General features: G+C 54.4%; 1 protein-coding gene across 1 annotated transcript in view; it reads left to right on the forward strand.

Moving 5' to 3' along the window:
* The first annotated feature begins 866 nt into the window (after positions 1-866).
* Hcn4 (hyperpolarization activated cyclic nucleotide gated potassium channel 4) overlaps positions 867-13,267 on the forward strand; it is a 45,724-nt gene continuing 33,323 nt past the window's right edge. Inside the window, exon 1 of the mRNA XM_021207129.2 lies at positions 867-2,467. Within this exon, the coding sequence (XP_021062788.1) occupies positions 1,683-2,467 (785 nt within the window). The 5' untranslated portion in view covers positions 867-1,682. The remainder of the gene's footprint in view (positions 2,468-13,267) is intronic.

Here is a 13,267-nt window from a genome sequence, read left to right on the forward strand (position 1 = left end):
TCCCTCTGAACCAGTCCTTCACTTTTTTTTTTTTGAGCTAATGTTGGGTGTTGGGCTGTACTGAAGTGTGGATACCTAAGCTATACCTTAGGCTGAGCTATTGGGATTTGCCCTTAAATCGAGAATGTAATACAGGGAGCAAGAAGACGCCCAGGTGCATCCCGACTACCTTAAGAGAGGGATCAAATGGGGGCTGGGGCGGTTAAAGAGTGGGTGGAGATGGAACCCTCTAACGCTGGTGCACGCTGGTGCACACAGAAGAAGGTGTCTCGACTGGATGGAAGCACAAGGCGAGGGAGTCGAAGCCTTCCCCAGAGTGTCAGGTCGCCAGAGGAGCCTGCCCATAGCCTTCTGGCTGCGGCCCGCTGGTCTTGGGAACCCCGCATCGAATTGCTCCGGGAAAGGCGCTGGGGAGTGGGTGGTGGGAAGTCCGGCGCTGGGATCCCACGTCTGTGACTGCTACTGTCGGCGCATTTCTTCGAAGTCTTACCTCACAGAAGTGGGTCCACCCGCGCGCCCAGTGAGCGCCTGGAGTTTCCCGCAAGCCCTCCTCGCCGCTCCGGGGAAGACCCACGCGGGATTCGCCCCCCGCCCCTGGCTCAGGAAAACCCTGGGAGCCGCCCGGACTCGAAGCGTTTTCCGGAAACCCCCTCTCCAGGCGAGTTGCGGGAAAGCAGCGGCTCCGCAGCCTTACGACCGACACGCCTCCCCGGAGGAGGGTCGGAGACCCTAGCGTGGAGACAGCGGGCTAGGCAAGGAAAGCCCGAAGCTCGCGGGAGAGACTGGGAAACCCCGCCCCCCAATCTTGAGCCCCAGCAGGAGCCCTGACTTGAGGGGAGCTCTCCGCCGGTGGCCAGCAGGAATCCTTACGCGCACAGGAGTAAGGACGCCTCCTACCTCAGTCCCTAAGGTCTGGCGAGGTTCCGCCCTGCGCCCCTCGCCGGGCCCGCCCCCTCCCGCCCCCCTCTATGTCTGGGCTGGGACGCCGCTGCCCCTTTAAGAAGCCCAGGTAGGCAGGCCGGGCTGCAGAAGCCGCTCCTATGGCAACCCGCGAGCTGCGGCGGCTTCATGAATATTCCGGGGCGCGGGAGCCCAAGCGCTGCCGGAGGGCGCTCCGGGAGAGGCGGCGGCTGATGTAAGCCCGGCGGGCCGCTGGGCTCCGCTCCGCTGCGGCGGGAGTCCCCAGGACCGGGCCGGCTGAGCTCAGCTAGAGGAGGCAAAGCGAGAACCCGGGTGACCGGCTGCAAAGCCCCGGCGGTCACACGCGCTGACAGCCCCAGACGCCCGCCGGACGCACTCCCGGGAACCGCGCGGGCAGTGCGCTCTGCGCTCGGGAGCGGTTCCCGGAGCGCGGTGGCCGCAGCGCCGCCGCTGCCCGCGCCCATTGTTCCCCGCGGGGGCGGGGCGCCTGGAGCCGGGCCGCGCGCCGCGCCCCTAATCGCAGGAGGGAGGGAAGAGAGGGAGGGAGCGTGGGGTCCCCGCGCCCAAGCCGGGCCCGGGAGGAGGTGCAGCGCGGCGAACCCGGGGACCTGCAGCCGGACTAGGAGCCTCCCCTCGGCGCGCAGCCCGCGCGATCATGGGCTCGTGAGGCAGCGAAGGACGCGTCCTCACTGGCAGGCGCACCTGGAGCGGGTCCCCCGTGCCGCACCCGCACCGCTGCCCCCGGCCCAGTCCCTGGCACCATGGACAAGCTGCCGCCGTCCATGCGCAAGCGGCTCTACAGCCTTCCGCAGCAGGTGGGGGCCAAGGCGTGGATCATGGACGAGGAAGAGGATGGTGAGGAAGAAGGGGCCGGGGGCCGCCAGGACCCGAGCCGAAGGAGCATCCGGCTGCGGCCGCTGCCCTCGCCTTCGCCCTCGGTGGCTGCTGGCTGCTCGGAGTCCCGGGGTGCGGCCCTCGGGGCGACAGAGAGCGAGGGGCCGGGCCGCAGCGCCGGCAAGTCCAGCACCAACGGTGACTGCAGGCGCTTCCGCGGGAGTCTGGCCTCGCTGGGCAGCCGGGGCGGCGGCAGTGGTGGAGTAGGGGGCGGCAGCAGTCTCGGGCACCTGCATGACTCCGCGGAGGAACGGCGGCTCATCGCCGCTGAGGGCGATGCGTCCCCCGGCGAGGACAGGACGCCCCCGGGCCTGGCGACCGAACCCGAGCGCCCGGGCACCGCGGCACAGCCCGCAGCCTCGCCGCCGCCCCAGCAGCCGCCGCAGCCGGCCTCTGCCTCCTGCGAGCAGCCTTCGGCGGACACCGCTATCAAAGTGGAGGGAGGCGCGGCCGCCAGCGACCAGATCCTCCCGGAGGCCGAGGTGCGCCTGGGCCAGAGCGGCTTCATGCAGCGCCAGTTCGGTGCCATGCTGCAACCTGGGGTCAACAAATTCTCCCTAAGGATGTTCGGCAGCCAGAAAGCGGTGGAGCGCGAGCAGGAGAGGGTTAAGTCAGCAGGGTTTTGGATTATCCACCCCTACAGTGACTTCAGGTAAGAGGCCAGGTTGGCGATGCCAGTGGATGCCTTGTGTAGTTGAAGGCATGCTTTCTTCCCAGTCCTGCCTCCCAGCCAGGAGTTAACTTTCCTTCCTTGCACTGGGAGCTCCATGAGAAGTGGGATGCCTGGAGCGTCCCAGACACCCCCGGACCTCCTGCGGTACACTGGGAACTTCCTCAGTCTTCTGGCTCCCGCTTTCTCTCCTCCGGGGTCTGGGCCACTTTGGAGGCAAGCTCAAAGGTGTTCTGAGTTTGGCCTAGCCCCGCTTGCAGCCAGGGTAGAGCACTGCTTGTCCAAGCCACGCACCTCCCCCCCTTAGAGGCTGCAGAGTCAAGGTGGCCATCCTAGCTAGAGCCGGCACCAGGTCCTTCGGCTGGCAGAGAAGGGTCATGGAGGGAGATAACCATCTTAGCAGCTGGGTCAGCTTCTTGGCTGCTGACTGCAGGTATTAGTATCTTTGCTGGGCCTGTGAAGCTGCTGCCAGATTCCTTGGTCGAGGTTGCTGGGGCCTCAGGCCCAGGATGGAAGCCTTCTGCACATCTTTACCCAGCCCCTCATGTTGAGTGGTGTACCAGGAGCGGGTACCCTACACAGTTAACTCCCACACTACCAGGGCAGAATGACCTTGCTCACAGTGGTCAGTGAAGATGTCTGCTGTCCTGACTGACAGGCGACTGTCTATTGATCCCCAACTGGTCCAGCGTCCCATCTCCATCCCAATGGCCTAAACTCTAGCAACTCCAAGATCTCTCATGAGTCCCTAGACCAGTTAGGGAGAGAGATCCTGTCCCCTCTTGGACCTCCCGAGTCTAATGCCAGTGATCAGAAGATATCACTTGGGCCTGTGGACTGAGCTGTGTCCAGGAGGGTTTATGCCTTTGTCTCAGGCAAGGTTCTGAGTCTCACTCTCCCCTGTCTCTTGAGGCCTTCCTAGCACAGCAGATTAGGATGAAAATCTCTCTGGGCTTTTTGTCCTTTCCCTGTGTCCTGCCCTGTTTATCTTCCTTGCCTGCCTACCTGCTGGCCTGCCTGTATAAAGGAACATTTTGCCTTCCAGAGCCTCTTTACAAACTCCAGGGAAGCTGGGTTTGTAATGAGAGCAAAGCTATTTTCTGTCCAATGAGAGAGATTTCTTTGGCTGGGAATGACCAGTCAGACAACACTTTGGTGGCTTAAAATAGGTGGTGAATAAGGAGAGGCACCCTCTTTTGGTTCCTTTCCCCCCATTTCTCTTGGGAGATTGTTCTTTCTAACTCTGATTTCCAAGCTTCCTATTCTCAGAGGGCAAGGAGGCTTGTTAAACAGAGCTGTCGTCTTCAAACGATGTGAGCAAAGGCAGATCCTTGTAGGACCCTTCCTGAACTCCCATAATTGGGACTGGGAGCTGATGCTCCCATTTTGAACCAGGGAGAAGTGGACAGGAGCTATGTCTCCTTTGCCCCTGTCGTCCCTGAGTGTCCTAGGCTTCTCTTTCCTCAGAAGTGGTGACAGACAGGTCCAGTATTGATCACTTGAGATGCTAATGTGCTCCAATTAAGTGCTCAACTTCTGTCCATATTTGTGGTGGGGAAACTTCCATTCACAAGTATCTTCAAGCCCCAGTATCAACCTCAGGCATATCTTACCTCCAATGACAGGAATTGATACAGAACTTCTGACTGCAAAGCCTTGCCCTCCCCACACATCTTCCCTCAGATGGTGAAGATCTGGGACTGAAGCCATCCTTCCCCCTGCCCATCCTCCCCCACACCTGGTGCTCCCTAGTCTTACCTGTGCCATTCATAACATGCTAGCTTGCAGCCCCATTGCTGTAGAGCCCCCATTGGGCCAGGCTTCAGAGACATGAAGTCTGGGACATGGGCACCAAACAACTGATAGTAGACAGCAGAACAGGGGTCCAAATGGGTTTTAATGTAGGTTTTCATAACAAGCAACAGAGACTGTAGCTGGAACTGCTCATCTTCTATGCCCAGCCTTTGTCTGATGCTGTAGGATGGAAAACAGTCCAAGACAGAGTTTGTGAGTCTCTGGAGGCCAGTGTCCGTGCCCCCTCTGCCTCGTAGGCTAAAACAGCTAGTCTTGGCTTTAGAAGTCAGAGACGAGGGATTAGCTGAATCCTCTAAGTTTAGAAAACCTGTCATCACTCCTTCCAAGCCACCATGCCCCCTGGAGAACCCAAGCCTTGAACCACAAAGTTTTGGGTGCTGGCCTTGGGTTTTAAATCTGGAGACAGACATCATCGCCCACCAGAGGCTTCTGCAAGCACTTCCCAGACCCACAGAGGATGTATTCATCATCTTGATTGGCAGGAAGCATTGATCCTGCAGAATTGGTTTAATAAAGAATCACCAGCAAACCATGATAGATTGAGTTTGCGGTTTGGCGTTCAGGGCTGGCTGTGATGGGCTGCTTCTGACATCTGTCTGGGAAGAGGGGGGCCTGGGTACATTTCCCTGGGAAGTCACGGGCTTGCTTTGAGACTCACCATAACTTGGGCAGTGACTGAGGGAGACTAGGTCGTCTCTGCTCCGTGTCTGTACCAATCCCATCGCTATCTATTCACATGGCTTCTGCAGTCCCCAAGGCTTCCGACTTCCCTTCTTCTCCAACATCCCATTGGTCATTTGAAGTTCATTCTTACAGTTTGTTAATGGAAGAGACCAGTGTGTGGCAACCCTCAGGACATTTCCCCCAGGCTATCAACCAAGGTCCCGGAATAGGCCCTTCCTCCCAATGGATGTTTATCCTAGAAGTCTGGGTTTGATGTTGGAACCTAAGAACACACAGGACATTAGCTAGATAATACTGTTTTCCCAAGAAGATAGAAAGGGGAAGAAAGAGAGTAGGAGGGACCTCAAGAGAAGGTGTAGCCATTTTTGCCCCTGAGGCTGGTTGGCTAAAATTTCAGACACTGGGCTCAGGGAGTTGACCTGGTTGTGTGTATGCTGGAGACTGTCTTGGGGATGTGTGGGTGGACATGGTGGTTGCCAGGGCAATTCTTATCTGGATTTTAGCTCTGGGTCTTCCGTTGTGCCTCAGACAGCAGCTCAGCCTTGACAACTGATCAGGCGAAAGCTTGGATCGCCTCCTCTCCTCACTTTATCCTTTTAAATCCAGGAGGAAAGGAAGAGACAGGAGAATCTAAAAGCATCCTTTTATTGGGGGCCAAAGCAGTTGGGCTTTGGAATTCTGGGTACTTTGGTGATGGTTGATCCTAGGAGTTGCCTAAGTTGTCATTGTGTGGCTGGTCCCTGCTCCAGTTCAATGCCATTGCTCAGTGCACAGCCCTTGCCCAACCTGTTTGCTATTAGGCCCTACTGAAGTTATCAACCTTCTGTGAGCCTCAGTTTTCCGGCCCAGAAAATGGGACTCCTCTTGCTTATTTCTATGTTAGACACAAACTGTATAACTGTAGGTACGCAGATGATGTGAGAGTCTACAGTGAGTGGTCAAAACCTTCCCTGCCCTCATTCTTTCCTCCCCTTGGTCCTAGGTGGACCACATGGGCCTCTGTCCTGGGCTCTGGCTGAGGGTTCTGAACTAGTTTGTCATCAGGGACTTTGTGGATAATCTGTTGGAAACTACCACGTCAGTATCTAGAGAAATGCACACATATGTAGGCACACAAAATGTGGCACAGTTCCCTGTGTCTGAAGTTGAGAATCACGTGAGGTCCGATGGCTGTGGGTTCCACTGCAGAGGCCATGCCAAGAGAGGGTCTAGGCCCTGGTGGGGGCGGGGATTAGCCTCCCTTGGGGCCCATTATGGTGTGAGTGGGGTCCGGGTCTCTCTCTGTGATCTGGACTTGGGTCTCCCATGGCTGGCAGAGTGCATAAGCAGTCAGGAGTCAGAGTTAGAAGCCCGAGAAAGGGAGGGAGAGTTTGGGGACTCACTGCCTGGCTCTTTTCTCAGCCTCACTCCCCTGCACTTTCCCTTGCAGCCTTGGGAAGGACTGTTCAGGAAAGAGGCAGCCTGGTTCTGGGCTGGGAGTTTGGAGGCCCTTTCTAAGGGGAGCCTTTTTGGGGCCAGCTGTTCCTGCTGGGTATGTGGGAAGCTGGGTGAAAGACACAGCAGGCACTGACAGCAGGGAGGGGAGGGCGCCTTGGTGCAGAGGGGAATTCCAAGGTGAGTCGCCCAGGGTGGTGCTGTCTGGTGGCACAGTGGGCAGCGGACTTTCCAGCTGTGTAGCGTTCCACACCAGAGCTAGCAGAGCTTAGGATATGCTGTCTTCACGAATACAGGTGCCTGGAAACCCACTGGGCCAGAGGGTTAAGACCCTTGACTATCCAGTTCTCTCTGTAGCTTGATTCTAGCTCTTAAGACTGCTAACTGCTTGATGGGTCTGGGGCCTGCCTTCTTGTTTGGCCTGGTCTCTACCCCGTTGTTTTTATGAAATGAGATTCATACCAGTAGGTAGAAGGCATCATACAGGGAAACTCAACAGTGCTCTTCTATCTGTGTCTGTCCATCTGCTTTCCTCTCCAGGTTGGAAGGGTTCACATTCCCAGGTCTTGCAAACTACTCGTCCATCCCTCCTGGCTACCTTGTGGCACTGAGTGGCACTCTGGTTGTTTTAATGCAGCTTCTCATTGGAGTGTTGTCCATCTCAGCCTGGGACCTAGTTAAAATGTAGCTTTTGGTGTATAATAATGTTCCTGGTGCCCTGGGACTAGGTGTGGAGCCTGAGCTCACAGCCCACATGTTTAAGGAAGGCTTGCAGGGCCCTGAGACTGTTCCCTATATCTTTGGCAATGGAACCCGTGCCTCCAGTCCCAGTTTCAATTCAGCAGGGCAGGACACTGTAAAGTTAGGTGGAGCCTGAGTTTCCCAGATCAGCTTGTACCCCAGGATGTCAGATTCACAGCCTCGCTGCCTGCCCTTACAGTTTTGGTTTGGGTTTGCATACTGCCTTCTGGGGGAAGCTGAAGCAGGAAGAGACCAGGTGACCAGAGGACACCTGTCACTCCATGTCACCAGTCTTTCAGCTTCTCTCCAGTCCTAAGGGTCAGAGGCTGAGGCCTGAGAGAGGGAACAAAGGTATAGGGTACTTAGGGAAATCTTACAGCAATGAGATTTCCAGAGTAGGCAGGCATTGTCAGTGAGAGTCCAGAGGTGACAGGTAGCTGTGTCAGTGGCCAGCTGGAAGGGAGCAGAGATATCCTGAATAGCAGCTGCCTTAGTACTTTGGGGATCTGTTCCAATCCTGTGCTCTCTTTCTCTGTTTCTGTCCCTGGCCAGCAGCCTTCCCTGTGGGAAAGGCTTGCCTGTCCACTTCTTTCTCCTTCTCTTAGCCTCCAGTCAGATAACAGAGTGTCAGAGAAGCCTGAGTGGCCCTTGTGTCTGCCACAACACTGGATACCAAGGGGAAAACCATGTAGCACAGAAGGTCCTGGCCTAGTCCCTTGGGGGCTTGTCATATAACTGAAGCGGCCATGGCTCCAGCCTGACTTGAGTGAGAGCTCTTACAAAGCTGCTACTGCCAGTTGCTAATTAATAGAAAGGCCACAGAAGTCAGCCAGGCAGTCCTGCTTGGGCCCAGGGGATGCTGAAGAATCCACATTCCCCAGCCAGAGAGGGCCACGGGAGGGCAGGGGCATTGTCTTGGCTGTGGAAAGGATGTTCTCTGCCAGCCAGGCTTCCTTGCTGAGAAAGCATTGCCAGGGACCTGGAAATCTGTGGTCCCAAGGGCCAGGAAGCCACTCAAGACACTTTCTACCATCACCAACACCCAAAGCTGGGGCAGGAGGCAGTACTGAGAGGTGGTGAGTTCTCTGGCACAGAGGATGCTCAAGATAACACAGAAGAGTACGTGGCTACTCTGCATCCTGTGGAGCAAATTCAGCACTGAGATAAGCTGTTTGGCTGGCATGGTACATTGTGACAGAGATGAGCCAATGCTTTAAGGCCAGATAGGACCTGAATATATAGAGGTTGAAGCCATGGATCAGACAGTAAAGTGCTTGCTCTGTAAGTCCTGAGGACATGAGTTGGATGCCCAATATCCACATTAATAACTTTTAAAAATCCAGGTTCAATATCTTGTGCCTTTAACACCAGTGTGGAAGTAAAGACGGGAGGATCCCTGGGGCTTGTTAGACAGGCCACATAACCAAACTGGTGAGCCCCAAGTTCAGTGAGAGACCCTATCCCCCCAAAATAAGGTGGAGAGTAATTGAGTAAACTGCCTGAAAACACCTGCATAGATGTGCACACACACACACACTCACACATACACACACTCAAAACACACACGCAGGCACACACTCATATATACACACTCAACACACACTCACACATACACATACATACACATACATAGACACACACACTCATACTTACATAAACACATTCAACACACTCACACATACATATACACACTCATCACATTCACATACACACAGACACACAGACAGACACAGACATACATAGACACACATACACACACACACACACACACACACACAGTTTGGGAACTTCTCTCAAAAATACTGAGGAGAGCAGGTCTGGCCTCAGCATCTTCACCTCACAGTCTGGAGCGCAGGAAAGCCAGCGGATCACTTCCCAGCGATGCTTAGGGTTTCCACCTTGTCTCCAGTCCCTGGACCCCAGCTGTTCCTATGATATCTCCTTCATATCCAGCTTGCCCTTTACCATCTAGCTACTCAAACCCCTATCACTTCTGAGTTCATAACCCTTCACTCAAATAGGGAGACTAAAGTCAGGCAGGCTTATAGACCAAGAACTACCATCATGAATGAAGCAGCTGTCATATGCCAGGTCACGTGGGGAACTGGATCTCATTTACTCTTCAAAGTGGCCCCCAGATGGCTTAATTATGCTCATTTTATAGAAAAGGTTACTCTGGGGGGTCAGAGAGCAATTCATTCCAAATCTCATCATTGGGAAGAACCAGCCTCATCTTCAAGACTCCTAACTTACATCCTCTCTCACTTCCTTCTCCTTTCTCCACCGTTTCTCCTTTGCTTTAAAAACTTAATTATATCAGTATTCCTAGAGAATATTCTCTTGAGAATCAAAATGTTACGGAGGGACCCAGGAAAGGGGGTGACCACCAGGTACAGGGAATCTATTAGGCTCAGAGCCCCAAAAGAAAGACTTATGCAGGCCCTTTGTCTAGAGTGTTTCTTGTGTAGATGGAAGCAGGGTAGCAGAGAAAGCTTCGAAGGAAGTTTACATCAAAGACAAAACCAGAACCCACTGGGTTATGTGATGTTTCTTTACAAAGGTCAAGAGGCCTACCCACCTGATCCTCCCCCGACAGGACCTAACTGCACACCAGCACACCAGGGTACCATCTAAGTTCTTGTTCCAGTAGGATGGCTTAGGTTCCCGGGGGAGAGGGACAAACTGCCAGGGTGTCTGTGCTCAGTCCACCAGAGAACACATAGTGCTGTGGTCTGTTTATTGGATCCTTTAGAAAAATGAGGGTGCGGAGATTGGGACTCAGCTGAGCCCTATGTCTGGAACCCAGGCTCATTCTGTGGTCAGGGTCAGAGTTCAGTCTCTGATGAAGATCAGGGCTCAGTCTGAGATTGTGGTCTGGACTTGGAGTGTGACCACTAGAACTTTGTTTGTGATTGGGATCAAGGCTCAGCTTATGAGCAGGATCAAAGGTCAGCCATACCTAGGACCAGGGTTTTATGGGATAAAGGCTCGGTTCAGGGCCAGTAGCAAAGCTTGTGAACTAATTTCAGTGTCTCCCTGGGGTTCCCCAATCTTGGAGTAGGGTTAAGGACATTCGCCACCTTGTGTTCCCCTTCCTCTCTGAAGCTCCTATGCCTCTTAGCATCTGAGCCGGATGCCTTTGGTCCATGTTGGTAGGCAAAGCACAAATTACAAATAAATGGCCTTGCCACCGCTACTGGAACTGCCAAGTCTCATCCATGACCACTCCTCACCCTACTCTGCCCCTCATTGCTGGGGCTGGTGTACGGTGTTCCCGGCCAGGCAGCAAGGCTTGAGGCACATGTAGAATAATGATGCCTCATGATAGGCATGCAGTGGGTATGGGCTCCCTAGCAGGACTCCCTCTGCCCACGGTCTCCAGAACTCTATAGAGCATGCAGTGGGGCTTCCGGATCTGATCCCAGCAGCTGCGGGGGCCTGATAATTGTACTGGTGGTTTTATGTCTGTCTAAGCATTTACTCACGTGGGTGGATGTGTTATGTCTGCATGCACGAGGCTTTCAGAAATTAATACATAACAGGGCTGGCTAATGCACTGTTTTCTGGGCTTAAGGGGGAGCAAGAAGGGGTCATGCCCTCCGGCAGTCTATGATCTAAGATTGTTTCCATATGTTGTGGGAAAGTCACCCTTACCTGACAGGGGAGGATGCTGGCTCCTTGTAAGGTCTCTGGGACTTGTGTTGGGGAGACAGAAAAGTGTGCATGCATGGCGAACAAAGGACAATCTGACCTGGGTCTGAAGGAGGGAGAATCACTCTGCATGCTTTCTAGGAAGATGTTGGTTGGGACACTGAGCCACCTTCTTGGGGTGGGTGTTACCAGACTTTGGTTCTCTGAGTCTGTACTCCTTTGGCTGCCTTCTTAACTCCCAGGCACCTGGCCCTGTTGCCTGCCTGCCTGCCTCTGCTCTTGCTTTGTGTTTGCCCTGAGCCTTGCAAACAGCCTTGGAGGAGACTCCCTTCTCCTTCCTCACAAGGCCCAGAAGGCAGACACTGCTGTCATAATGTCACTGAGCGTGTGGCCTGGAGCCCAGAAGTAATTACCCTGCAATCCCCTTGAAAGCTGGAGCAGCCCCTGTCAATGATTAACACGAGTCCCTGGCCACCGACTGCCTGGCCAGCCATAGGTTCTTCTTTCTGCAGTTATCAGAAGATTTAAGACGCCCATTTCTTCCCACGGGCACCTGAAGACCTGCAGGCACCCAGGTCTCATTGATCCTTGTAACACCTAGGTCTCATTGATTCATGTAACACCTTTTAGAAGAATTGTGGTCTAGCTGAGAAGTTTCTGCAGATGAGCCCAGGTTAGCTCCCCCAGAGCCCTTGCCTTTCCACCCTGAGCTTGCTTATGTGTGAGCCTTCCCTGCACACGGAGTCTGTCCTACCATCATTGCTGTGGGACCTCGGCAAGCTTCTTTCCTCTCTCAGCATCCAGGGTCAGGACTCAGGCTAAGCCTGAGAAGAGAGCAGAGCTAATTGCACAAATAGATATTGAGCCTGCAATCCTGACCCCATTAGTGTGAACGGAGCCAGCAGGGCCCTGCTGACCAGAAGAGCTGATGAGAGAGAACCTCGACTCTACTGAGCCAAGTCAGGCGAGAAACTGCCATTTTATAGTCTCTGGTCTTGGAGTAGTTGGGGCACCTCTGACATCTTTCTGCTGAGGACTTGCCGGCTCGTGGGTGCAGGGGACGGGGGGGGGGCTCTCCATTAGCTCCCAGCCCCGTGGAGTGGAAGGTAAGAAGACTATTTTTTTTCCTATATTCTTTGCCATGTTCCTACCCAGGCACCAGCTTGGAATGAGAGCTTAATGAAAAAGATGTCACCTTCTTGCCTAATGTCCCGACTGTGTCCTCCTCCTAGCTCCTGGGGACAACTCCTGAGGACGGTTGCCCACTCGTGGAAGCTCAGAGCTGGCCTGTCGAGAGCACTCAGTGTTAGGACTCAGAGACTGCAGATCGTGATAGGTGGATGTGGTTGGAGGAACCCGTGGGCCGCTAGGACTGTCAGCTCTGAAAGTGGCCGTTCCAGCCTCAGAGACCCTCGGAAGGCAGCCTCTAGAACAGGCCCAGGGACAGTGTGGGAATCAAAGGCCAGTCGCTGAAGCTTACTTCTGTGGCCTCTTTTCTGTGTTTGAATAGAAGGATGAGGATTGAGTTTTAGCAAGGGCCCAAAGCCTGGGTGGTGGCCACTGCAAGGTCCCCAAGGTCTTTATGTAATCTGGCCTCTCCAGAATGAGGCTAGGCAGGAAACACCCTGACTCCGTTCACCTACTGCTGTGATAAATACCATGGCCAAAAGCCACACAGGGAGGAAGGGTTTATTTGACGTACGCATCATGATCACAGTCCACCATGGAAGGCAGGGCAAGAACTGAAGCAGGAGCCTGGAGGCAGGAGCTGATGCAGAGGTTGTGGAGGAGTGCTGCTGACCAGGCGGGCTTGCTCCTCACGGCTTGAATGGTCTGTTTCCTTCCATGTAACCTAGGACCACTTGTCTTAGGGGTAGTCCCACCCACATTGAGCTGGGTCCTCCTGTATCAATCACTAATCAAGAAAATGCCCCCATAGACTTGCCTACAGGCAATCTGATGGAATTTCTCTCTTCCCAGGTGACCTCAGCTAGAGTGATATTGACAATACTAGCGGGCACACCCCCGCTACATGCTATTCACTCTGGGGCCCCCGTGTGGTGGGCCTCCCTGAGGGCCCTCTGGCCTGAAACATCTTCTGAGGTAGCTCCTCCTTGCCTCAATCCTGCATTAGCTCCCTAGGGTCCTAGTCAAATTCTGACTCCTCTGACCTATGCCCTGCCCCGAGGGACAAGCCCTCTTCTCTCGTGAATTCTTTCCCACATTTCCCCCACACAGGTTGTTGTACATCAGAATCATGAAAACCAAGCTCAGAGGGCACCCAAGGTACCCAGCCCTGGCTCAGACTCCTCGTTAAGACGGTTTTCCTGGGGAGAACTACAGATCCATCTAGCCCCAGGTCCTCGGAGCCCACGTAACCCAGTGGGGTCCTTACTACTCAACTAACTCACCTCAGCAAAATCAGGGTGTACAGCAAAATCTTGCTTTATAGGTCCT

The sequence above is a fragment of the Mus pahari genome, chromosome 10 (genome assembly GCF_900095145.1).
Source record: "Mus pahari chromosome 10, PAHARI_EIJ_v1.1, whole genome shotgun sequence".
In the NCBI taxonomy this organism is placed as follows: domain Eukaryota; kingdom Metazoa; phylum Chordata; class Mammalia; order Rodentia; family Muridae; genus Mus; species Mus pahari.